The 27,839-nt window shown below is 46.8% G+C and overlaps 1 protein-coding gene and 1 long non-coding RNA gene across 2 annotated transcripts; one reads left to right on the forward strand and one right to left on the reverse strand.

Annotated features, from left to right (window-relative positions):
* Window positions 1–523: 523 nt before the first annotated feature.
* On the reverse strand, window positions 524–17,602 carry ZNF814 (zinc finger protein 814). The gene is made up of 3 exons (XM_003916227.5): window positions 16,840–17,602; window positions 5,248–5,374; window positions 524–3,256 (listed from the first exon to the last, which is right to left on the reverse strand). The coding sequence occupies exons 1-3, from the start codon at window positions 16,873–16,875 to the stop codon at window positions 1,101–1,103; spliced, it is 2,319 nt and encodes a 772-aa protein (XP_003916276.3). The 5' UTR covers window positions 16,876–17,602; the 3' UTR covers window positions 524–1,100.
* On the forward strand, window positions 17,161–27,471 carry LOC108583329. The gene is made up of 3 exons (XR_001897852.2): window positions 17,161–17,225; window positions 21,942–22,012; window positions 27,438–27,471. It is a non-coding gene; the product is annotated as an uncharacterized LOC108583329 (long non-coding RNA).
* Window positions 27,472–27,839: the final 368 nt, after the last annotated feature.

Below are 27,839 nucleotides of genomic sequence, written 5' to 3' on the forward strand. Positions count from 1 at the left end.
GAGATCAAGAAATGTGAACACATCACTACACTCCATCCTGAGTGACAGAGTGACACACTATCTCAAAAAAAAATCTAGCAAGGCACCTGGGTAGAGTGAAAAATGCACTGTAGCTGCCCCACGCTTGGAACTTTTGCAGATTCTCAATAAATGACATTCAATCTAGGCAGGTGGCACCCTCAAAGGAGCTCCTCGAATGTTACATTGAAAAAGAAGTAACATTCCATATACATCTATTGTGTTTTTCTCATGACAATGTTTGAGGCTCTAATAAGAAGGCTGAAGGCTGGGCTGGGCGTGGTGGCTTATTCCTGTAATCCCAGCACTTTGGGAGGCCGAGGTGGGCGGATCACGAAGTCAAGAGATCAAGACCATCCTGGCTAACACGGTGAAACCCTGTCTCTACTGAAAATACAAAATATTAGCCGGGCGTGGTGGTGGACATCTGTAGTCCCAGTTACTCGGGAGGCTGAGGCAGGAGAAGGGTGTGAACCCAGGGGGCAGAGCTTGCAGTGAGCCTAGACCACAATACTGCACTACAGCCTGGGTGACAGAGTGAGACTCCATCTCAAAAAAAAAAAAAAAGGCTGAAGCCTTTCTTGCATTCATTACATTCAAAAAGCATTTCTGCAGTGGGAAGTCTCCTGTGTATTATGGAGCTAGATTTCTACATAAATATCTCACATTTGTCACACTGGTAAGGCCCTGATCCAGTGTTAACTCTCTGATGTCGAAGGAGCACAGAGGTGTGGCTACAAAATGGCCCAAATGTATTTCATTTGTCTAGTGTGAACTCTGATGTTCAAGGAGAGAAGACCTTCAGGTAACTTTTTTTCCACATTTGCTGCAATCACAAGACCTTGCTCCAGTGTGAACTCTCCTGTGTTTAATGAGACTGAAAGTTTTGGCAAAGGATTTCCCACATTCACTACACAATTAAGGCCTTTCTCTTGTGAACTCTCTGATGATGAAAAAGTGAAAAGCTTTGGCTGAATTTCTCCCCACATTCACTGCACCCATAAGGCTTTTCTCCAGTGTGAACTCTTTTTTGTTTAGTGAGACAGGAGCTTCCAGCAAAATATTTCCCACATTCACTGCACTCATAAGGTCGTGTGACCAGTGTGAACTCTCTTATGAACACGGAATGCAGAGTTGTGGGTAAATGATTTCCCACAATCATTGCATTCATATGGCTTTTCTCCAGTGTGAACTCTCTGATGTGCAATGAGGTGGTCCTTCTTGCTAAAAACTTTCTGACAATCCTTACACTCATATGACTTTTCTCCAGTGTGAACTTTCTGATGTACAAGGAAGTGAGACTTCTTGTTAAATAATTTCCCACATTTCTCACATTTATAAGGCTTTTCTCCAGTGTGAACTCTCCTGTGTTTAGTGAGACTGGAGCTTTCAGCAAAAGATTTTCCACATTCACTGCACTCATAAGGCTTTTCTCCAGTGTGAATTCGCTTATGAACATGGAACGTAGAGCTGTGGGTAAATGATTTTCCACAATCATTGCATTCATAAGGCCTTTCTCCAGTGTGAACTCTCTGATGTGCAATGAGTTGGTACTTGTGCCTAAAAAATTTCTGACAAGCTTCACAAGCATATGGCTTTTCTCCATTGTGAATTCTCTGGTGTGCAAGGAGGCGAGACTTCTTCTTAAATAATTTTCCACATTCCCTACACACATAAGGCCTTCCTCCCATATGGCCATACTGGTGTAGAACGAGGTTACCCTTGTGACTAAAACATTTCCCACATTCCCCACACTTAAAAGGTCTTTCTGCAGTGTGAACTCGCTGATGATTCCTAAGGTGTCCTTTTTCAATAAAAGATTTCCCACATTCTCCACACTTGTAAGGTCTTTCTCCAGTGTGAATGCGCTGATGGTGAACAAGGCTGCGCTTATGACTAAAAGATTTCCCACATTCTCCACACTCATAAGGTCTTTCTCCAGTATGAACACGCTGATGGCTCCTAAGGTGCCCGTTTGAACTAAAAGATTTCCCACATTCTCCACACCCATAAGGTCGTTCTCTAGGGTGAACTCGCTGATGTAGAATGAGGGTGCCCTTATGACTAAAAGATTTCCCACACTCTCCACACTCATAAAGTCTGTCTCCAGTGTGAATGTGGTGATGGTTCCTAAGGTGTCCTTTTGAACTAAAAGATTTCCCACATTCTCCACACTCATAAGGTCTTGCTCCAGTGTGAACTCGCTGGTGTAGAACGAGGTTGCCCTTTTGACTGAAAGATTTCCCACATTCTCCACACTGATAAGGTCTTTCTCCAGTGTGAACTCGCTGATGGTGAACAAGACTGCGCTTATGACTGAAAGATTTCACACATTCTCCACACTCGTAAGGTCTTTCTCCAGCGTGAACTCGTTGATGGCTCCTAAGATGTCCTTCTGAACTAAAAGATTTCCCACACTCTTCACACTCATAAGGTTTTTCTCCAGTGTGAAATCGCTGATGTTGAATGAGGCTTCTCTTTTGACTAAAGGATTTCCCACATTCTCCACATTCATGTTTTTTTCCAGTGTGAACTCTCTGATGATTACTGAAGCTAGCATATTTGCTAAAGGATTTCACACATTCTCCACATTCATAAAGTCTTTTACCAGTGTGAACTCTCTGATGATTACTGCAGCTAGCATGTTTGCTAAAGGATTTCCCACATTCACAGCACACATAACACTCTTCTCTAGGGAGAAGTCTCTCGTGCTGACTGAGTGTATGTTTGGTGCTAAAATGTTTCATGGATTCTCCATGGCTATAGTGAGCTCCCCCCCGCTGAAAGGGAGACACACACTCAGTTTTGCTGTTTGACTTCTCCCCAGTGTGAGTGGCCTCCTGCTGGAGTAATCCTGAAATGGGCAAAAAGTCTTTTCCACTCTGACTGAAGACAGATGACTCCCCTGACACATGGAACTTACACCTCTTCACAAACAACACTTCCTCAACACTGCCTCTGTAGGGTTTCTCTCCAATGTACTCATTGTGGTGTTGATGAAAGTTTCCACTGTCATACAATTTGTTCCCCCAGGCCTCACAGCTGTGCAGTTTCTGCTTGGGATGTGTTCCCTGATGATCTCCCATGTGCAGAATGTCTCCTAAGATAGGGCCACACATCTCACAGGGGTGGGCCTTCTTGGGAGACACACCTGCCATAGGAATCCTGACCTGAGTCTCTCTTTGTATATAAATACTTTGCTTAGAAGGTGCCTCATCTTCCACTCCACACCAACAACCTGAAAGCAAGAAAATGCTGGTGAAGTGCATGTTAACTCTGGTGGGAAGGCACAGACCACCCACAAGTGTATCTGACAAATTGAGGAATTACTCCAAGAAAATACTTGGAGGGGCCGGGCGCGGTGGCTCAAGCCTGTAATCCCAGCACTTTGGGAGGCTGAGACGGACGGATCACAAGGTCAGGAGATCGAGACCATCCTGGCTAACACGGTGAAACCCCGTCTCTACTAAAAAATGCAAAAAAACTAGCCGGGCGGGTTGGCGGGCGCCTGTAGTCCCAGCTACTCGGGAGGCTGAGGTAGGAGAATGGCGTAAACCTGGGAGGCGGAGCTTGCAGTGAGCTGAGGTCCGGCCACTGCACCCCAGCCTGGGCGACAGAGCAAGACTCCGTCTCAAAAAAAAAAAAAAGAAAAGAAAATACTTGGAGGAACAGAATGTTGGCTTCAGGTGGAAGATGGTGCTATTTATTATTACTGGACTCTAAAGGTCACAGAATGTAGGAGGCCTCATGACGTAAAGGACACAACCAGGTATGTAACACAGGGAGTATAGGCAGGGTCTACAATTCCTGCATCTGCAAACCACTCATCTGCAGAACTTTACATCCTCATGACATGTGAGTGCTGTAGAGAGGGATTTGTCCAGGCCAAGGAAAACAGGAGCACAACACAGCAGCTACTGCTCGACGTCAGTTTAACAAAGCATATATATTTGCTAACACAAATCTCTACGCCAACACTGGAGAACACTGTAGATGGCGATGTATGTAAGACGGATGAGATTTGGGGTCCAGAGATGTGAAGATTAGACAGGAGAATGGATATTAGGGTACAAGTAGGTCAAAGGTAAAAAAAGAGTAGAAGTGATAAGGTAGACAAGTGACAAGTGTGATGCTCTCAAGAATGAGGAAGAAAAGACGAATTATGTGTGCCTACTTCTCTTGCCACAAAAATACTACTAAAATACATTAGGTTCCTGGTATGCTTTCAATAAAGCCCTGGCTCCATGACCTCCTCCAGGGTGCCACTTTTTCTTTTTTTTTTTTTTTTTTTTTGAGATGGAGTCTTGCTCTGTCGCACAGGCTGGAGTGCAGTGGTGCAATCTGGGCTCACTGCAACCTTGCCTCCCAAGTTCAAGCAATTCTCTGCCTCAGCCTCCCAAGTAGCTGGGATTACAGGCATGTGCCACTACACTCGACTAATTTTTGTATTTTTAGTAGAGACAGGGTTTCACCATCTTGGCCAGGCTGGTCTTGAACTCCTGACCTCGTGATCCACCTGCCTGGGCCTCCCAAAGTGCTGGGATTACAGGCACGAGCCACCTCGCCCAACCCAGGGTGCCAGTCTTGAGGGACTCATTCCTTCTGAGCCCATTATTCTGAGGCTGAATTCATTTGCATCTTCTGGAGCATGGAGGACTGTGCATCCCACCACAATGATGATCAAATACATGGGAAATGAACAACGTACAAACTAAGGGAAAGACAGAACAAGGGAACAGCCAACATTGTCTCAGAACAACTCAACCCATGAAAGCCCACGTGAGTAAAAAAAAAAAGTATTTCAAGGAGAATTTCTAAAGAAGGTCTTACAAGAACAGCCTCTGGTCTCTGTAGGCAGTGATGTAGTCTGTGAAGGCAATTCCCACCACAGGAAGGCGTAAGAAAATAGCAGCTAGAGAAAGGAAGTAGACTCTGGGTACACAGGAACCTGAAATCTGGACAAGGACACCCAAACATCCAAGGACTAACAAGGTGGGCTTCTGACTATGAATCCCTCCCTGGGAGCCTGCAGTAAAGCAGGTGTTGGGGCTGCTCCAAGAAAGGAGCAGGGCAGTATGTACACCTCAGTTCTACCAACCAAGAACCTACTCATAGAACTGAAGCAGGAAGCTGTGTCCATGCTCCTGACATGAGACAGTCTTGCCAATGGGGAAAGAGTGGGGAAAACAGAGACTAGCTTGGGTCACAAGGTGAGTGTGAGCAACTTACCCAGGGAGGATATAAGTGCCAGGTTCTCCAGGGTCACATCACGGTACAGGCATCTCTGAGCCTCACTAAGGAGATTCCATTCCTCCTGGGTAAATTTCACAGCCACGTCTTCAAAAGTCACTGTGCCCTGTTATGATGTTGACAGATGAAACTACAAACGGCCCCTATGCTGAGGTACCACAATCCCTCTCTCCCACACATCTACTCTCGCACATCCTCCTCTCAAGGAGGAGGTTCCTGGTATGCTTTCAATAAAGCCCTGACTCCATGACCTCCTCCAGGTGCCACTGGAGAAACTAGGCCCACTGGTCATGGGGTACAGCCACCAACAATAATTAGTTGAACAAATAGGTATCTGTGAGGTGGCTGTGACATAAGAGTCCACCCCCTCCTGACAAGCACTTCCCCCAGTATGACCGAGGGCATGGAGAGCTCAATGTGGCACCTTCAGCACATCAGACATACCCTCTCTGAATGCCCATCATTCTTTAGACTTCCAGGTACATATCCATGTCCATCCCCAGCTCACTGTCACACACCACTGGCCTCTCTCTGGCCTTTAAACAACTTAAAGTATATGTTTTTGTTTGTTTGTTTGAGACAGAGTCTCACTCTGTCACCAGGCTTAAGTGTAGTGGCACGATCTCGGCTCACTGCAACCTCCACCTCCTGGGTTCAAGCAATTATCCTGCCTCAATCTCCCGAACAGCTGGGATTACAGGTGTGTACCACCATACCTGGTTAATTTTTTGTGTTTTTAGTAATGATAGGATTTCACCATGTTGGCCAGGCTGGTCTCGAACTCCTGACCTTGTGATCTGCCCATCTAGGCCTCCCAAAGTGCTAAGACTACAAGCATTAGCACAGTGTCCAGCCAGCTTAAAGTATCTTAATTCCCTCCTTTTTCTTCAACTAGGGTGGGTTAAAATCTTCCCCTAGGGTTATAATGTTGGTAAAACAAATGACATCTGATATTCTACAGATGTCATCAAGAGCAATTTATAAATCAAATGTATTGAGCCAGGTGCAGTGGCTCACATTTGTAATCCCAGCGTTTTGGGAGGCTGAGCCGGGTGGATCGCCTCAGGTCAGGAGTTTGAGACCAGCCTGGCCAACAATGTGAAACCTCGGTCTACTAAAAATACAAAAAATTAGCAGAGCGTGGTGTCGGGCACCTGTGATCCCAGCTACTTGGGATGCTGAGGCAGGAGAATCGCTTGAACCTGGGAGGCAGAGGTTGCAGTGAGCCGAGATCGCGCCACTGCACTCCAGCCTGGGCAACAAGAGCAAAACTCTGCCTCAAAAAAAAAAAAAAAATCAAACATGTTAACAGCCTGATAAGAGGGACACCACTCACCACGGAAAGCCACATGGGGGATGCATTGTAGATAAGAGAGAGCAACCATGGCCATGGCATGCAAGCTTTGTAAGATGAAGAGAATGTAATGGCCTGATTCCCTCAGGAGGATGCCATTGACTTGAACTCTGCCTGGTCCCATCGATGGAAAGGCTTCAGAGGCTAGGACACATTACCTATTTTTTTCTTTTCTTTTTTTTTTTTTTGTGACGGGAGTCTCACTCTGTCACCCAGGCTGGAGTGTGGTGGTGCAATCTTGGCTCACTGCAACCTCCGCCTCCTCGGTTCAAGTAATTCTCCTGTCTCAGAACCTCAGTAACTGGGATTACAGGCGTGTACCATCATGCCGAGCTAATTTCTGTATTTTTAATAGAGATGGTGTTTCGCCATATTGGGCAAGCTGGTTTCAAACTCCTGATGGAAAATGATCCACCCACCTCAGCCTCCTAAAGTGCGGGGATTACAGGCGTGAGCCACTGCGCCCATTCAGATACATTACTTAAGAGCATGAAGTAGCCAGTCATGGAGTCTCCCACCTGTAATCCCAGCACTCTGGGAGGCCAAAGTGGAAGGACTGCTTGATCCCAGGAGTTCAAGACCAGCCTGGACAACATGGCCAAGACCCTGTTTCTACACACACACACGAGAAAAAAATTTAAAATATACAAAAAGATAGTTAAATGGGAAAGAAACTTGCACTCAGGCCATTTGGGGTCGTACCAATATCACCAGGCATCCACGTGGCAAATCACATTGGGCCTTCATTTTTGGCCTTACACCACATCGTGGCTGACACCACCCTGAGTGTGTATGGCCCATTCAAACCGATCCACTATTACCACAGACTTGCAATTCTATTGGATCCTAAAAGGAGTGGTGGTCTCAAGTAATTCTATGAAGGCCTCCTTGCACGGTTCCACAGCAACACAGAACCATGTGTGGCTTCAGCTATTCGTGACTCTATTCCACTTCTGTGCTTCACTTGCCAACCCCTCGGCAATGATGACCTTTCGCTCAATTACTCCTGTACTTCTGCCTACGTCTCATGTCTATTATCTCCATGGAAGTCCGCACCATGACAAGCTATGTCATCTGATACACCCGACATTGTCACTTACCTCCCTCTCCTGTGTTTATGAATGCCAATCATGTCACCCAGGAACCCAGGCAAAACATCCAGTCCTCAGCCTCCAACCATTCCTTTCTGGCCCCCTGAAACATTTACTACCTTATTCTGAAGTGTGCCCTCCAGAACGGGACCCATGGCTAACTCACCTTAGTCCACACATTAGCTATCATATATTGGATGTCTCCGATATCAATTCCTTCCCAGATATCGCAACCTATGTGGACATTACTCACTTGCTGCCACTACTTACTGGTCTTTGAAGCATCTCAGGCTCTTAGCATGGTGAAAACAACCCTCCTTATACCCCCAATGAATATTATGCCTAATCCCAACTTGCTCATCTCAGCTGATACAGCTTCTATCACTGCTGCTTCTAAGACCAAAAACCCTAGGGTTACCGGGCACGGTGGCTCTAGCCTGTAATCCCAGCACTTTGGAAGGCTGAGGCAGGTGGAACACCTGAGGTCAGGAGTTCGAGAGCAGCCTGGCCAATATGGTGAAACCCCGTCTCTACTAAAATTACAAAAATTAGCCAGGCGTGATGGCGTGTGCCTGTAGTCCCCGCTACTCAGGAGGCTGAGGGAGAAGTGCTCGAACCCAGGAGGCAGAGGTTCAGTGAACTGAGATCGTGCCTCTGCACTCCAGCCTGGGTGACAGAGCAAGACTCCCATCTAAAAACAAAAACAAAAAAACCCCAGGGTCATGCCTGAAATCCTCTTGCATGTCCTTACTGACCACATTAGAAAATCACACTGCTCCGGGCCGGGCGCGGTGGCTCAAGCCTGTAATCCCAGCACTTTGGGAGGCCGAGACGGGCGGATAACGTGGTCAGGAGATCGAGACCATCCTGGCTAACACGGTGAAACCCCGTCTCTATTAAAAATACAAAAAACTAGCCGGGCGAAGTGGCGGGCGCCTGTAGTCCCAGCTACTCGGGAGGCTGAGGCAGGAGAATGGCGTAAACCCGGGAGGCGGAGCTTGCAGTGAACTGAGATCCGGCCACTGCACTCCAGCCTGGGCGACAAAGCGAGACTCCGTCTCAAAAAAAAAAAAAAAAAAAGAAAATCACACTGCTCCTTTACCAAATGTAAATCACAATTCCAGCGACATCTCCTTGGCCAAGGATTGTCCATTAAACCTCACCTGGATGACAGAATGAGCCTCAACGCTGTCTTCCTTCCTCCTCCCTTAACGCTATGCTCTGTTCTCCAACGTGGAGCCAGACGGAACTGAAGTAACATCACCTCCCCACTCTGATCAGTTTTCTCTCTAAGCATTTCATATACTGCTACCAAATCCAAGCCTCACCTTCTAAGTGTTCACACCGTTTCACTGAGATGGGAATACCTCCATACAACCTGCGTTATGGACTTAGCGCCGAGGGTTTAGGGTTTCTCTAGTGTTCCCAGTTGAAAGCACTGAGTTCCAGAGGTACAACAGAGCAGGATGGCAGAATAGAAAGCAGCATCCATCATAACCTTAACAGAACAGACAGAGTCTTGCTCTGTCACTGTGGCTGGAGTACAGTGGCACGATCTTGGCTCACTGCAACCTCTGCCTCCCGGGTTCAAGCAATTCTCCCTAATTCTCCCTGCCTCAGCCGCCCAAGTAGCTGGGATTACAAGCACCTGCCACCACACCCGACTAATTTTTGTATTTTTAGTAGAAACGTGGTTTTGCCATGTTGGCCAGGCTGGTCTCGAATTCCTGACCTCAGGTGATCTGCCCACCTTAGCTTCCCAAAGTGCTGGGATTACAGGCATGAGCCACCATGCCCGGTCCACACCACCAAATTTAAAAACTATCTACACAGAAAAAAATCACCTTTGTAAGAACCAAAAATCAAGTGAGCACTCACAGTACCTGGAATTAAGTTTGTATTATGGGAAATGGCACTAAAAGGGGCTGTAGAGTCTTGACTTGCCAATGCCACCCCTCCCCATCCCCCAGCAGTGGCTGCCTGTTGTGGATAATCTGTGCTCCTGGGAAGGGAAAGTGCAGTCACTGTCAGACATTGCACGGAAATCAGTGCTTCCCTGTCATAGCAGAAAGCAAAACTGGGCTGAACTCAAAGGACGCCATCCCAGGGAGTGAGCATATCGACCAGCCCAGCCAGAGGGGTATCGCCCACCCCAATGGTCAGGACTTGAGATCTGGCAAGCCTTGCCACTGTGGGTTGGAGGGCTCTGAAGTCCTAAATAAACTTGAAAGGCAGTCTAGGCCACAAGGACTGCAACCCCTAGAAATGTCCTGTGCTGAGCTGCGCTCCAAGTCAGTGGACCTGGTTGGGTTGGGGGAGCACAACCTACTGAGACACCAGCTGGAGTAGCTAAGGGTGTGCTTGTGCCACCCCTCCCGCAACCCCAGGCTACACGGCTCCTTCCTTCCACTCAACGAGAGGAGAGGGAAGAGCAAAAAGAACTTTGTCTTGCATTTTGGGTATCACCTCAGCCACAGGATAGGGCACTGGGCAGGTTGTGAGGCCCCATTCCAGGCCCACCCAGACAGTATTTCTAGACACACTCTGGACCAAAACAGAACCCGCTACCTTGAAGGGAAGAATTCAGTCATGGGAGGACCCATCACCTTCTGACTAAACAACCCTTGGCCCCTGAATAACAAGCAGCAGTGCCCAGGTAGTACGCGATGGCACTGGGTGAGACTCTGAGACGTGCCAGCTTCGGATGTAACACAGCACACTGCTAGCTGTGGTGGTTACGGTCAGAGACCCCACATGCTTGAGAATAACAGAGCAGAGAGTAAAGGGGACTTTCTGGCACCTCAGTTACCAGCTCAACCACAGAGGGACAGAGCACCAAGAAGCCTCCTGGGGTGCCTGATTCCAGGCCTTGGCTCGTGGATAACATTTCTGGACCTGCCCTGGGTGAGTCTTGAAGAGTGAGCCTCAGACCAGGAAACATTCACCACAAGCTGACTGAAGAGCTCTTAGCCCTTAACGGAACCTCAGTGGTCGTCTGACAACACTCCCTGTGGGCCTGTGCTGGTGGTGGCCACAGAGTGAGGCTGCTCTGCCTATGGAAAGGGGAGAGAAGAATGGGAAGGACTGTATCTTGTAGTTTGAGTGCCAGCTCAGCTGCAGTGCAAAGGAACACCAGGTAGATTTCTAAGTTTTACACTTCAATCCCTGGCTCATGGATGGCATCTCTATATCAACCTGAGGCCTGGGGAACTCACCGTCCTGAGAAGGACATAAGCCTATCTGGCTTTGCCACCTGCTGACTGTACAGGGCTAGGGCCTTGAGGAAACACAGACGATAGCCATGTAGTGGTTACAGGAGCCTTGGGTGAAACCCAGTGCTGTGCTGGCTTCAGCTCTCACCTAGCACAGTCCCAGTGGCGGTAGCTAAAGGAGTGCTTCTGCCCCAACCCCCAGTTTCAGTCACTTCAGCACTGACAGAGAGACTCCGGGAGAAAGTGAGGGAAGACCCAACAAGAGCCTCTACCTGTTAATCCAGGGAATTCTTTCAGATCTTATTCAAGACCACAAAGGTGGTAGAGCTCTCTGGGTCTGCAAGAGTCACAGCATTACTGAGTGTGGGCTTCCCCCTAAAGTAGATCTAGCTTAGATCACAACACCTGAGCCCGTTCAAATACCTAGAAAGTCTTCCTAAGAAGGACAGGAACAAATGAGCCCAGACTGTGAAGACTACAATAAACACCTAACTCTTTAATGCCCAGACATGGCGAACATCTACAAGCATCAACACCATTCAGGAAAACGTGACCTCACCAAACAAACTAAAGCACCAAGCACTAATCCTAGAGAAACAGAGATATGTGACCTTTCAGAGAGATAATTCAAGATAGCTATTTTGAGGAATTTCTCAAGTAAAACACAGAAATAATTCAGAATTCTATCAGATACATTTGGCAAATAAATTAAAATAATTAAATAGAACTGGCCAGGCGCAGTGGCTCACACCTGTAATCCCAGCACTTTGGGAGGCCAAGGTGGGCGGATCACGAGGTCAGGAGATCAATATCATCGTGGCCAACATGGTGGAACCCCGTCTCTACTAAAAATGCAAAAATTAGCCAGATGTGGTAGTGCGCACCTGTAGTCCCAGCTACTAGGGGGGCTGAGGCAGGAGAATCGCTTGAACCCAAGAGGCAGAGGTTGCAGTGAGCTGAGATCGCACCACTGCACTCCAGCCTGGGCAACAAAGGGAGACCCTGTCTCAAAAAAAAAAAGAAAAAAAAATCAAAATGGATTTTTGAGACTTAAATCTAAGACCTCAAACTCTGAAACTACTACAAAAAAACACTGAAGTGGGCAAAGACCTCCTTTTTTTTTTTTTTTGAGATGAAGTCTCACTCTGTCGCCCAGGCTACAGTACTATGGCACAATCTCGGCTCACTGCAACCTCCACCTCCCAGGTTCAAGCGACTCTCCCGCCTCAGCCTCTGAGTAGCTGCGATTACAGGCATGTACCATCACACCCAGCTAATTTTTGTATTTTTAGTAGAGGCGGGGTTTCCCCATGTTGCCCATGCTGGTGTCAAACTCCTGACCTCAGGTGATCCGCCGGCCTTGGCCTCCCAAAGTGCTGGGATTACAGGTGTGAGTCACTGAGCCTGGCCGACAAAGACTTCTTGAGTAATACCTTTCAAGCACAGGCAACCAAAGCAACAATGGACTAATGGCATCAGATCAAGCTAAAAAGCTTCTGCACAGCAAAGAAAACAATCAACAAAGTAAAGAGATAACCCATAGAATGGGAGAAAATATCTGCAAACTACCCAGCTGCAAAGGGATTAATTACCAGAATATGTAAAGACTTCAAACAACTCTTTAGGAAAAACTCTTAATAATTCCATTTAAAAATCTGAATAGACATTTCTCAAAAGAAGATATACAGCCAGGAGCAGTGGCTCCCAGCTATAATCATAGCAGTTTGGGAGACTGAGGCAGGAAGATCGCTTGAGCCTAGCAGTTAGTAACCACCCTGTTTAACCAGTGAGACCCCCATCTCTACAAAAAAGTTCAAAAACTAGCCAAGGCAAGGTAGCACATGGCTGTGGTCCGTGCCACTTGGGAGGCTGAGATAGGAGGATTGCCTGAGCCCAGGCGGTCAAACCTGCAGTGAGCCATCATCACACTACAGCACTCCAGCCTGAGTGACTGAGCAAGATCCTGTCTTGAAAACACAAACGAAAGACAGCGACATACAAATGGCAAACAGGTATAGGAAGAGGTGCTCAACATCACTAGTCATAAGAAAATGCACATCATCTCACCCCGTTAAAATGGCTTATTTATATCCAAAAGACAGGCAATAACAAATGCTGGTGAGGATGTGAAGAAAAAGGACTTCTCATACACTGTTGGTGGGAATGGAAATTAGTACCACCGCTATGGAGAACAGTTTGGGGGTTCCTCAAAAAACTAAACATTAAGCTACCATATAATCCAGCAAGCCCACTGCTGGGTATAAACCCAAAAGGAATCCAGTATATCACAGAGATGTCTGCACTCCCGTGCTTGCTGCAGCACTGTTCACAGCAGCTAAGACCTGGAAGCAACCTAAGTGTTCATCAACAAATGAAAGGATAAAGGAAATGTGGGCCGGATGTGGTGGCTCACACCTGTAATCCCAGCACTTTGGGAGGACGAGGCCAGTGGATCACGAGGTCAGGAGATGGAGACAATCCTGGCTAACACAGTGAAATCCCATCTCTCCTAAAAATACAAAAAATTACCCAGGCGTGGTGGCACACATGTTTAGTCCCAGCTACTCAGGAGGCTGAGACATGATAATCACTTGAACCTGGGAGGCGGAGGTTGCAGTGAGCCAAGATCCCAGCACTGCATTCCAGCCTGGGTGACAGAGAGGGACTCTGTCTCAAAAAAAAAAAAAAAAAGAAAGAAAGAAAGAAAGAAAATGTGAGGGCACGGCTGTGGCTCACACCTGTAATCTCAGCCCTCTGGGAGGCTGAGGCAGGTGGATCACGAGGTCAGGAGTTCAAAACCAGCCTGGCCAAGATGGTGAAACCCCATCTCTACTATAAACTACAAAAATTAGCCAGGCCTGATGGCAGGTGCCTGTAATCCCCAGTTACTCAGGAGGCTGAGGCAGGAGAATTGCTTAAATCTGGGCAGCAGAGGTTGCAGGGAGCCAAGATCATGTCACTGCACTACAGCCTGGGCAACAGAGTAAGACTGTCTCAAAAAAAATAAAAATAAAGAGAATAAGATCTAGTATTTGGTAGCACAACAGGGTGACTACAGTAAAAATAACCTAATTGTACATTTTTAAATAACAAAAAGAGTTTAATTGGATTGTTTGAAACACAAAGGATAAATGCTCGAGATGATGGATACACCATTAACCCTAGTAATATTATTACACACTGCATGCCTGTTATCAAAATATCTCATGTAACTCATAAATACATACACCTACTATATACCCAGAAAAATTTAAAATTTAAGAAAAGACAATATTTTTAAAATGATAAAAAACAGTCCCATGACACCATAAGCTAGAGAACATATGGGTCGGGGTCAGGACCAGGGAGGGAATGGAACACTCTCCACTTCCTTTTCTGAGTTCCTTAAATGCTCCTATACCCACGAGTGCCTCGAGGAGAGGCAGACATTACAGGAATGTATCCCTGATAAGATGTGATAAGCTCAGACCTCCAGGTACCCCTTCTTGGAGCTGGAGTCAGGTGACCTCAGACTGCTTGTATGACCTGAGTGCCTCAATATAAAATGTCATCTCTACCACCTATGTGATCTACAACAAAGATTCAACCTCCCAGGGCCCCAAGGTGCTCATCACCTCTCCACTCTGTTCTTCCTTTGATTGGCCTTTGGAAAACCTTTAAAATCCGGATTTTGATCCTGTCCTTTGTATAGAGCACACTTGACATAACTAACTGCATCTCAGAAAAAGACAATTTGTATTTCACAGGGCACTCTGCCATCAAGGGTAAGATGCTTTGTTTAATAAACAAAAAAATAAAGATGGTCAGGCGCAGTGGCTCAACCTGTAATCCCAGCACTTTCGGAGGCCAAGGCTAGTGGTTCAAAACCAGCCTAGGCAACAAGCTGAAACCCCGTCTCCACTAAAAACACAAAACATTAGCCTGGCTTGGTGGTGGATTCCTGTAATTCCAGCTACTTGATGTCAGGCCTCTGAGCCCAAGCCAAGCCTTCGCATCCCCTGTGACTTGCACCTATACGCCCAGTTGGCCTGAATTAACTGAAGAATCACAAAAGAAGTGCAAATGCCCTGCCCCGCCTTAACTGATGACATTCCACCACAAAAGAAGTGAAAATGGCCGGTCCTTGCCTTAAGCAATGACATTATCTTGTGAAATTCCTTTTCCTGGCTCATCCTGGCTCAAAAACTCCCTCATTGAGCACACTGTGACTCCCACTCCTGCCCGCCAGAGAACAATCCCCCTTTGACTGGAATTTTCCTTTACCTACCCAAAACCTATAAAACGGCCCCACCCCTATCTCCCTTCGATGACTCTTTTCGGAATCAGCCCACCTGCACCCAGGTAATTAAAAAGCTTTATTGCTCACACAAAGCCTGTTTGTTTGGTGATCTCTTCACAAGGACGCACAAGACACTCGGGAGGCTGAAGCAGGAGAATCCCTTGAACTCGGGAGGCGGAGGCTGCAGTGAGCCAAGATCACGCCACTGGACTCCAGCCTGGGTGACAGACTGAGACTCTGTCTCAAAAAATTTAAAAAAATAAATAAATAAAGCTGGGCACGGTGGCACACGCCTGTAATCCCAGCACGTTGGGAGGCCGAGGCAGGCGGATTACCTGAGGTCGGGAGTTTGAGACCAGCCTGACCAACATGGAGAAACCCCGTCTCTACTAAACAAGAATCAAGCCTGTAATTCCAGCACTTTGGGAGGCCAAGACGGGCGGATCAGGAGGTCAGAAGATCGAGACCATCCTGGCTAACACGGTAAAAAAAAAAAAAAAAAAAAACATACAAAAAATCAGCCGGGTGTGGTGGCGCATGCCTGTAATCCCAGCCACTCGGGAGGCTGTGGCAGGAGAATCATTTGAACCCCGAAGGCGGAGATTGTGGTGAGGCGAGATCGCGCCATTGCACTCCTGCCTGGGCAACAAGAGTGAAACTCCGTCTCAAGAAAATAAAATAAAATAAAAAAATAAATAAAGACTGCATCTAACCAGCTAAGGTCACAAACAAGCAAACTCTTCCACTATCAGTTCTCCCCAGAGGATTCCGTAACTATAAAAGATTAGGCCTTCAGCAGCTCAAAAGGGCCGTCCTGACAGTCACTCATAATAAAAACTCAGCATCTGCTGCCTAAGGCTCTGCCACCTTAAAGATGCTTCCTTGTAAGACTGCAGGCCAGTCGCCCACCAACTGGCCCAGATCAGGATGCCTTTTGTCTTCTTTGCTCCCTCTAAACTGGTTCCATAACGTTTGCTCCTAAATCTTTTTCCTCTTGATGCTAAACATTACTTTGTTCGTTGTGGAATGTTTAACCTATAACACTTATATGTTAAGTATACTATTGTGTATGGTTTGCTATATTGACTGAGTTGAGTGTCTTGAGCCTCTGTGCCCATGGCCGACTACCAAGTGAACCGGAATCACTAAAGAGAATTGCCTCCTTCGAACTCCATTTAGCTCATGGCTTTTGTTGACTCAAATAACATCAGTTAACACCTGACACTGTGGAAAGACACAAACATGGTGAACCTGATTATCTCTACCCTTGCAATGCTCTAGACATCCCTCCTTTCTTCCAAACTCTCCATGGCTTCTAGCGTCCTCATGATGAGTGCATAGCCCCCAGCCTGCTTGCTCTTCCAGGAGGAGCTCCGCCTCATAATTTGCTCACAACAGGCACCTGTCGACCCCAGATTCCATCCTTCCGGCTTAGTTCACCTGCAGGCCTTTGCCCGCGCCAGTTCCTATACCTGTAGGTCTCCCCACCGCATCCCACGGGTGTCACAAATGGGGCCCCTCCCGCGAGCGCCTCAGTGTCCCGACGCCGGCGTCCGGGCTGCAGAGCCGTGAGCAGGCGCTACCACCTCGCTGCTTTTGGACGACAATGAGGTGACCTGAGGGCGCCACAATTACCTGAGCTGAGAGCCTCAGCGTGGCCGCCGCCGCCATCGAACCACGCGGTTTTAAGCAGGGTCCAGAGGAGAGGGCGACCAGCCAGGAGATATGGGCACGGCGGTCCCTATCCTGTCCCAGGAGTGGGACACGCTGGGCACCGTCACAGAGCTCCAGAGTCGCCTCGTGCAGCGGAGGACAACTGCTCTCCGCCTTCTGGGTTCAGTCACCGTAGTCCCGACCTAGCGCTGACTAGCCTCTCCCACAAATAAACCCAACACCAATCAAAATGGCCGCCACTAGAGGGCGCCGGAAGTCCGGACCCATTGTCACGTGCACACAGGAAACGCCTTTATCCTTAGCCCTCATGGCCTGTCCACGCTGTCGTTCGACGCGGAGTTTTCTGGGTAATGTAGTTCCCTAAGTAAGAAGGCGGGTAACGGGCACGCTTCCCAGAAACGCTTCTGCAGGAAAAGCCCAACTCCACGTCAGGAGTACCTTAAAGAGGTGCGTCCTAACTGGTGTGGTGGCTCCCACCTGTAATTCCACCAGTTTGGGAGGCCAAGTCACAAGGATCATTTGAGGCCAGGAGTTAGAGATTAGCTTGAGCAACAAAGCAAAATCCTGTCTCTACCAAAAATAAAAAATATTAGCGAGGTGTGGTCGGGCGGGCCTGTGATCCCAACTGACCCAAGGTTGGGGTTAGGTTTAGGGAGCCTGAGGAGGGAGGATCGCTTGAGCTGGGAGTTCGAAGCTTCGGTAAGCCGAGATCGTGCCACTGCACTCCGGCCTGGGCAACAGAGCGAGACCTCTCCTCTAAAAAATAAAAATAAGGGCCGAGTACAGCGGCTCACACCTGTAATCCCAGCACTTTGGGAGGCCGAGGCGGGTGGATCACCTGAGGTCAGGAGTTCAAGACCAGCCTGGCCAACATGGTGAAACCCCGTCTGTACTAACAATACAAAAATTAACCGGGCGTGGTGGCATGCGCCTGTAATCGCAGCTACTCAGGAGGCTGAGGCAGGAGAATGTCTTGAACATGGGAGGCGGAGGTTGTGATAAGCCGAGATGGTGCCCCTGCACTCCAGCTGGGCGACAGAGCAAGACTCCATCTTGGAAAAAATATATAAATAAATACATAAAAGATGGCAGATCTTTCTACTGGGCAGAGGATCATCCTGCCTTTCCTTAGAACTGATATTGAGATTTCTTGGGATTATTGGCTGCAACTGATTACCCTAGTGTACGGAAAAATATTTCAGAGTTAGTGTAGATGCTCCCAAAGGCAGATCCAAATTCACCTATCATTTCAAATGGTCCTTCAGATGCAAAATTATTCCACTGGAAGCAGGGATTAATGCAAATGTTAATAACCATTATTGTATTGTTAAAATGAATGTGTAAACACCCAGTGGGTTCATTTTGTCCACTGCCCAAACAGAGCCAATTTATCAGGACAGGGGAATTGCAAAAGAAAAAGAGTTTGATTCACATAGAGTTGGATGAACAGTAGACTGGAGACTTATTAATATTACTCAAATCAGTCTCCCCGAAAATTGGGAGACCAGGTTTTTTGCTGCTGTTTGTTTTTTGAGACGGAATTTTGTTCCTTTGTTGCCTGTGCTAGGCAAATGCCACACCGTTGTCACTGCAACTCTCCTTCCTGAGACTGGCTTTTTTTTTTTTTTTTTTTTTTGAGACGGAGTCTCGCCTGTAGCCCAGGCTGAGTGCAGTGGCCGATCTCCGCTCACTGCAAGCCCTCGGCCCTGAGTTCACGCCATCTGCCTCTGCCTCCCGAGTAGCTGGGACTACAGGCTCGCCACTGCTAGTTTTTAGGCTTCAGTAGAGAGACGGGCTGCATAGCCAGGATGGTCTCGACCTCCGACCAGATTCAATTCATCTCGGCCTCCCAAAGTGCTGGGATTACAGGCTTGAGCCACCGCGCCCGGCCGAGACTGGGGTTTTTTAAGGATAATTTGGTAGATAGGGGGCCATGAAGTTGGCAGTGCTGATTGGTTGGGTCGGAGATGAAATCATAGGGAGTCAAAGTTGTTACCTTGTGCTGAGTGGGTTCTGGGGGAGGGGGAGGCACAAGACGAGATGATCCAGTTTATCCATCTGAGTGGTGCCATCAGATCCATCAAGTTCAGGGTCTGAAAAATATTTCCAGCACCAATCTTAGCTTTTACAATAGTGATATTATCCCTAGGAACAACTGGGGACGTTTAGAGTCTTGTGGCCTCTAGCTGCATGACTCCTACATGATAATTTCTAATCTGTGGGGCCCTAATAACTCAGTAAATTAACAGGAATTGGGAAGGAGCCAGGCTGGCAGAACAGGAACCTAACCCCAGCTGCAACCTCTTTGTGTGAAGAAACCACAGCTGTCAGAAGTGTTTAACAGAGTAACTCCATCTTGAATAGGGGTTGGGTAAAATGAGGCTGAGACCTACTGGGCTGCATTCCCAGATGGTGTAGGCATTCTAAGTTACAAGATGACATAGGATGTCAGCACAAGATACTAAGGGAGGAGACCACCCCTCATATTGTCTTATGCCCAATTTCTGCCTCCAAAGAAAGCAAAGGCAAAACCAAAAGGCAGAAATGAAATCCACAGGTATAGCACCGCACTGGCCCGGGTAGCCAAAGATCCACCCCCTGACCTAAACTTCGTTTATGTCATCTATGATTGCAGCATACTGTATAGAATGCACTGAAAATCCTCATCTTGTTTTTGTTCGACCCACTGACCGCGCATGCAGCCTCAGTCACGCACTCTGCTTGCTCAATCAATCACGACTCCTCTGGCAACCCCTTCTGAAGTTGTGAGCCCCAGACAGGAACTGCTCACTCAGAGCCTCGGCTCTTTGAGACTGAAGTCTCACCGATGCCTCTACTGAATAAACCCTTCTGTAACTCGGGTGTCTGAGAGTTTGTCTTCGCTCTCATCCTGCTACAATACAGGCCATAAAAGACGTTTGTTGATAAAACAGGTTGAAGTAGCAGTCGCCAAAACCCACCGAAACCAAGTATTTGCTGCATGAGAGGACCTCTGGTCGCCCCGCTGCAACATTCTGACTAGCCGCCATGATTAGTTTATAAATGCCATGGCAATATCAGGAAGTTACCTTTATATGTGTCTAAAAGGAGGCATGAATAATCCACCCTTTGTTTAGTATATAATCAAGAAATAACCATAAAATGGGCAACCAGGCGGCCAGGTGTGGTGGCTCACCCTGTAATCCTCAGCACGCTGGGAGGCCGAGAGACAGAGACCATCCAGCTAACAGGTGAAACCCACCACTAAAAACACAAAAAAAAATTATCCCAAAGCAGCCGCCAGAACAAAACCACGCCTCTGCCGGGCGCTGCGGCTCAAGCCCGTAATCCCAGCATCGAGGCCGAGATCGGCTGATCACGAGGCCAGAGATCGAGACCATCCTGGCTACCACGCAGTCCCCCGCCTCTACTGGGTGCAACACAAAATCCAGCCGGGCCAGGGTATGGCCTGCAGTCCCGTGCCACCGGGAGGCTGAGGCAGGAGATCACAACCCGGGAGGCTGTAGGAGCTAAGATCCAGCCACTGACTCCAGCCTGGGCGATGAGCCAGACCCGGCCTCTGCAAAAACTACACTAAAACAAAACAAACAAAACAAAACAAAAGCAGTAAACTAGCAGCTCCTCTGGTTGTTCTGTCTTACGAATAGCCATTCTTTTATTCCTTTCCTTTCTTTTCTTTTTTTTGAGCAGGAGTTTCACTCTGTCACCCAGGCTGGAGTGCAATGGCATGATCTCAGCTCACTGCAAACTCCACCTCCCAGGTTCAAGCAATTCTCCTGCCCTCAGCATCCTGAGTACCTGGGACTACAGGTGCGCACCACCATGCCAGGCTAATTTTTCTATTTTTAGTATAAACAGGATTTCACCATGTTGGCCAGGCCAGTCTCAAACTCCTGACCTTGTGATCTGCCCACCTCAGCCTCCCAAAGTGTTGGGATTACAGGTGTGAGCCACTGCACCCAGCCCAAACCAATGCATTTCTTTAATGTATTGCTGTTTCGTGCCTCCTTAAAATGTATAAAACCCAGCTGCGCCCCGACCACCTTGGGCATATGTTCTCAGGACCTCTTGAGGGGTGTGTCACAGGCCATGGTCACTCATATTTGGCTCAGAATAAATCTCTTCAAATAGTCTACAGAATTTGACTCTTTTCATTGACACTGAAGAAGCCCCCAACCCAGAGGAAAATCATCCGCATGCACCAACTGGCGGACTTTGAGTGGGTGGAGTGCATATACCCAGATAAAGAATGGGATTGGTTTAGAGGTCCAACTTAGGGGAGTTAGAGTCTCTCCTGGTTAAAGGCTCCTCTCAATAAAAGGCAAGGACACTTGACCAAACTTTGGTTCAATGCCCAACTTAGGAAGGTTAGAAGGTTAGATTACTTCCTAAGAGTTAGGGGGTTAGAGGCCCCTCTCAGTAAAGTCCCTCTTGGCTAGGAATGGGTTTGGCACAATGGGATGTTAACTGGTGTTCTCTGGAATAATCTGCCTTGCTGATGGCTATGGGTGACAGGACTAGGAATGTACAGGATCATGGGACATGGGGAGCTTTTTCCTCCCCAAAAGGGAAAACTTGAGAGCTGATGGAACTGCTGGAAAAGATCCCTTTACTACTGACAAGTGGCCACTTGAACTTGTCAGTGTCACTGCAATGGCGGGGGGGGGGGGGGGTCTTCCCTGGCCTCTCTAAGCTCCTGGCCTTCCCCACCCTGCCACAGGCAATGTTTTGTTTTTGTTTTTTTAGAGTCTCGCTCTGTCACCCAGAGTGCAGTGGTGCGATCTGGACTCACTGCAAGCTCCTCCTCCTGGGTTCACACCATTCTCCTGCCTCAGCCTCCCCAGTAGCTGGGACCACAGGTGCCCACCACCACGCCTGGTTAATTTTTTGTATTTTTAGTAGAGGCAGAGTTTCACTGTGTCAGGATGGTCTCGATCTCCTGACCTCGTGATTTGCCCGCCTCAGCCTTCCAAAGTGCTGGAATTACAGGCGTGAGCCACTGTTTCCGGCAGGCAATGTTTTTCTCTGTCTCCTTTCCCTTTCTTATATTTTCTGTTATTCAGGGTGACCATCTTGCCCAGAGACCAAATTGAAACTCCTGGTCAGAGGTTAAAGATGATGGTGCCCAACCAGGGTAAGTTTGACCCTTGCCTGTTGGATATTCCAGTCAAAGCAGAGTGGCTAATGTGTATGTTTTGTCACACGTATTTTGCTCTGGCCAGAATGGAAAAAGATAATTTAGCTTTGTGTTGTGGATTGGCCCCCACGGCTGTGGTGCAGCCAGCTGGGTCACTAGAGTCTCTCAGAGAAAGGGAAACCAGAAGCCTGGAATGCTGGAATGCCAGCAAAAGGGTAAGAATTTCTTTTTTTTTTTTTTTTTTTTTTGAGACAGAGTCTCACACTGTTGCCCAAGCTGGAGTGCAGTGGCATGATCTCGGCTCACTGCAACCTCCACCTCCTGGGGTCAAATGATTCTCCTACCTCAGCCTCCTGGGATTACATGCTTGCACCACCACACCTAGCTAATTTTTGTGTTTTTAGTACAGACGAGGTTTCACCATATTGGCCAGGCTGGTCTCCAACTCTTGACTTCAGGTGATCTGTCCTCCTGGGCCTCCCAAAGTACTGGGATTACAGGTGTGAGCCACCAGGCCCAGCAACAATTTCTTACCAGTCAGTTGGCTGGGTGTGGTGGCTCACACCTGTAATCCCAGCACTTTGGGAGGCAGAGGCAGAGGCAGGTGGATCACATGAGGTCAGGAGTTCGACAACAGCCTGGCCAACATGGTGAAACAACATCTCTACTAAAAATACAAAAAATTAATCACTGCCAGGCGCGGGGGCTCACACCTGTAATCCCAGCACTTTGCGAGGCCGAGGTGGGCAGATCACTTGAGGCCAGAAGTTTGAGACCAGCCTGGTCAACATGGTAAAACCCCATCTCTACTAAAAATTGAAAAAATTAGCCAGTGTGGTGGCGCATGCGTGTAATCCCAGCTATTCCCGAGGCTGAGGTAGGAGAATCGCTGGAACCTGGGAGGTGGAGGTTGCAGTGAGCCGAGATTTCACCATTGCACTCCAGCCTGGAAAATAAGAATGAAACTCTGTCTCACACTTGATCTTAGCCAAAAGGCCGAGAAGCATTGAACCAAAGCCACCGCGCCCGGCTGGGAAAATTCTTTACAGATTTATAGTTCTTCTTTATATATTCTTTCTTACTAACTGTTGAAAAGATAACTATAATCATCTAAAGAGGATTAATTCATCACTTAGGGAAAGCAGAGGTTAGCAAGAGGAAGTTACTTCTCTTAGAGTATGTGATTCAAAGGAAAAAATGTCCTACATCAAATATACACAGACTGGCTGAACATTTCTAGGTACATGTTGATATATAAGCCACTGTAAGATTCAACACAATGAGGAAATTGCTGGTGTAATAAAAATAACAAACATTAGATTGATGAAGCATAATAAAAGAATTTCAAACAGGAAAGATGTATGAATCTTTCATATAAAAAAATTTCAACATATATTTAAGTTGCATACAAGCAGTAAGATTTAACTTCATAAGAGAATTAAGAAAAGTTGTATTAATTCAAGAGCCTGCAGAGACTAAAATTGCTTAGTACTGAAAGTTTTGCCTATATAAACTGTAGTTTGTGAAGAAAATGAAGTTTATTTTATTTTATTTTGAGGCAGGGTCTCGCTCTGTTGCCCAGGCTGGAGTGCAGTGGTACCATCTTGGCTGATTGCAACCTCCATTTCCGAGGAACACTCTTTCATTCCCCCGATTATAAAGGTTTTGTGGAAACATAATTGGGTGTAATAACATAAAAATTTACACCACAAGAGACAGACACATACTCTTCAGTGTGTATGGTCATAATTTGTTTGAACAAGCCCTTATAAACTTCTAGGTATCATTGAAACTTCTATGTTGATTAGGAATCATCAAAGATCTTTCCAGTAAGGAGGATGAAAAATATTACTGAGAATGAAGTATCACTATTTCATGTATGTGCCTATATGCACTTATATAACATGCTGTAATACAAGGTGACATTTAGGGGTTGAGACTGTTAACATCTGTTTGTACCTTGCTATTTGTAACTTACAATCTTTTATTCACGTTTCTCAAGTGCCATGCCTTTAGGTGCCTAAACATCATGCTATCATATAACTTTTAGGGATAAGCCAGTGTAGTGGCTGACGTCTGTAATCCCAGCACTTTGGGAGGCCGGGGGGCAGATCATGAGGTCAGGAGTTTGACACCAGCCTGTCCAGCATAGTGAAACCTCATCTCTACCAAAAATACAAAAATTAGTTGGACATGGTGGCGGGCACCTGTAGGACAAAAAAAAAAAAAAGAACTTTTAGGGATAATATCTGAGCCCATATAACTTGCTGTTATAAAAGGTAACATTTAGGGATTGAGTTTTTTTTTTTTTTTTTTGAGACGGAGTCTCACTCTGTCGCCAGGCTGGAGTGCAGTGGTGCAATCTCGGCTCACTGCAACCTCTGCCTCCTGGGTATAACGAATTCTCCTGCCTCAGCCTCCCAAGTAGCTGGGACTATAGGCACCCATCACTATGCTTGGGTAATTTTTGTATTTTTAGTAGAGACAGGGTTTCACCATATTGGCCAGCGTGGTCTTGAATTCCTGACCTTGTAATCCGCCCACCTCAGCCTCCCAAAGTGCTGGGAATACAGGCCTGAGCCACCCCACCTGGCCGAGATTCTTCATATACCTGATTATCTTGCCATTTCTAACTTATAAACTTTATCCACATTTCTTAACCTTTTGTTTCACTAAATGGGACAGGAAGTTTTAACTCTTATATCCACGAAGCACCTTAGTAAGATAACAGAGATTCCATTTGCAAATTATGCTCCCCCCAAAAAACACACATATCTAAAAAATGTTATAAAGACACGAAGTGTCCACTCAATAACTTTGATTCAAACTGTCCTCATGTTCTTCACTTCACAAAGATAAAGCTCTTACAATGGACTTTGTGAGGTTCCATGTGTTTGGTCAGCCACGAAAGGAAGAATAATTCAGAGTGAGAGGAAACAGAGATTCTAGGCAGCCCTCAGGGAAATTGAGGAGGTGGGAACCTGCCTCTGGGTCCCTCAGAATGTCCCATCTCCCTGTCAGTATCGGTGTCCCAGATAATCTTCTGATTGGGACATTTCCCTGGGAACAGTGGTTACTTGCCAAATTCACATTCACTGTCAAAATTGTGGCTGTGGTGTCAACATTCATGCAAGTGGGGAAATGGGCATGTGACCCCTGAGAAAAGATTCTGGATTCCATAATCTCACCTTGCTGGGAAACTACTGTTTCAGCAGAAAGTACAATTATAGTGTCTGCATAGGAACTGGAGATTATCTCTGGAAAAGAGCTTGGAGTGAGGAAATTAGTTAATAATGTGGATGAACTACCCATGGAGAATGACATAAGTAGCTAGAAGACAAAAGCCTCAGAACACATAAACCTCAATGGGTATTGAGTAGAGGACTCGGAGCTCTGAGATAATTGGAGCCCATGGCTATCCTAGAACTTGGATAACATAAAGTTCTTGTTTCTACAAAGTGTGTATCCTTTCCGTATGTGAGAACTCTGAGGAAATACAAACTTGGAACAAAAGAAAGAGTAAGGTAATCTTAGAAAGATGTTGAATAGAAAGAAAGCTACAGTGGCATCTTAACTGTTTCACTGCCCGGCAATCTATATGTATTGTCACTTTGGGATACTTATGATTCCACATGAAGTGGATAAGCAGCTCATCACTCTTGTGGTACTGAAAAACAAGTATTCAGCCAGGCACAGAGGTTCACACCTGTAATCCCAGCACTTTGGGAGGCCGAGGAGGGTGAATCACTTGAGCTCAGAAGTTAGAGACCAGCCTGGGTAACGTGAAACACCATCTCTACTAAAAAAAAAAAAAAAAAAAAAAATAGGCAGGGTGTGGTGACTCACGCCTGTAATCCCAGCACTTTGGGAGGCCGAGGCATGCAGATCATGAGGTCAGATCAAGACCATCCTGGCTAACATGGTGAAACCCCGTGTCTACTAAAAATGCAAAAAAAATTAGTTGGGTGTGGTGGCGGGTGCCTGTAGTCCCAGCTACTCAGGAGGCTGAGGCAGGAGAATGGAGTGAACCCGGGAGGTGGAGCTTGCAGTGAGACGAGATCGCGTCACTGGACTTCAGCCTGGGCAACAGAGTGAGACTCTGTCTAAAATAAATAAATAAATAAATAAATAAATAAAATTAGCCAGGTGTAGTGGCGCACGCCTGTAGTCCCAGCTACTCAGGAGGAGGCTGAGGCAGAATCGCTTGAACCCAGGAGGTGGAGGCTGCAGTGAGCCGAGATCATGCCACTTCACTGTAGCTTAGGAGACAGAGCTAGACTCCATCTCAAAAAAAAAAGAAAACCAAATATTCCTTGCAGTAAAGTGACATCACTGAAGAATGAATGAAGTCCAACATGTTTTTATTTCATTATTTTTAAATATCTTAATGAAATGGGAAATAGATACAATTCATTTAAAAAAACAAACAGATAAAATTCATTTTAAAAAACAAACCTACAGGTGTGAGGCTAGGCAGGGTGCCTCACACCTATAGACCAAGCACTTTTGGAGGCCGAGGCAAGTGGATCACCTGAGCCCAGGAGTTTGACATCAGACTGGGCAACAAGGTAAAACCCTCTCTACAGAAAATACAAAAACTATCCAGGTGGGGTGGTACACGCCTGTATTTCCAGCTACTCTGGAGGCTGAGGTGGGCAGAGTGCTTGAGCCCAGGAAGCAGAGGTTGCAACGAGCTGAGATTGTGCCACTGCACTACATCTTGAGACCTTGTCTCAAAAAAAACCAAAAAGATATGCAAAACATATAAAACTGTTGACTCAAAAAGCTATAACTACTTATTAAAATAATGAACAATTTCAAAGGCTAACCATACTTCCTCTTGGTAAGATAGAAGAAGTTCTTGGACACTGATGGTAGATACATAAACAAAAGCAAAAATTTTAATCTTAGGTCATAGTTTGGCGTTGCTAAAAAAGTTGTACATTAGGCCAAGCACGGTAGCTCATGCCTGGGAAGCCGAGGCAGGCAGATCACTTGAGGTCAGGAGTTCATAACCAGCCTGGCCAGCGTGGTGAAACCCCATCTCTACTGAAAATACAATTATCCAGGAATGGTGGTGCACACCTGTAATCCCAGCTACTCGGGAGGCTGAGGCAGGAGAATCCCTTGAACTCGGGAGGCGGAGGTTACAGTGAGCTGAAATCGTGTCACTGCGCTCCAGCCTGGGTGACCTGGGTGACTGAGCAAGACTCCATCTAAAAAGGAAGTTATACGTTAACCTATCATGTGACTCAGGCACTGCACACCACCATATTAACATACTGAAACATATCTATATGAACTGTATTCAAACGTAGCAGTTTTATTTATAATAAAAACAAGAAACAACTGAAATACACTTCAACAGGTGAATGATATACAGTAAGTTTTCACAGCATATCACTCTTTTTTCTTTTTTCAGAGAGGACGTCTGGCTATGTTGCTCAGGCTGGTCTCAAACTCCTGGCCTCGAGTGATCCACCTTGTCCTCCCAAAGCATCAAGTATACAAGCATGAGCCACCATGCCTGGGTGAGCATATCATATTCTTTTTTTATTTTTTTATTTTTTTGAGACGGAGTCTCGCTCTGTCGCCCAGGCTGGAGTGCAGTGGCTGGATCTCAGCTCACTGCAAGCTCCGCCTCCCGGGCTTACGCCATTCTCCTGCCTCAGCCTCCTGAGTAGCTGGGACTACAGGCGCCTGCCACCTCGCCCGGCTAGTTTTTGTATTTTTTTTAGTAGAAACGGGGTTTCACCATGTTAGCCAGGATGGTCTCAATCTCCTGACCTCGTGATCCACCCGTCTCAGCCTCCCAAAGTGCGTA

Source organism: Papio anubis, chromosome 20 (assembly GCF_008728515.1).
Source record: "Papio anubis isolate 15944 chromosome 20, Panubis1.0, whole genome shotgun sequence".
In the NCBI taxonomy this organism is placed as follows: Eukaryota; Metazoa; Chordata; class Mammalia; order Primates; family Cercopithecidae; genus Papio; species Papio anubis.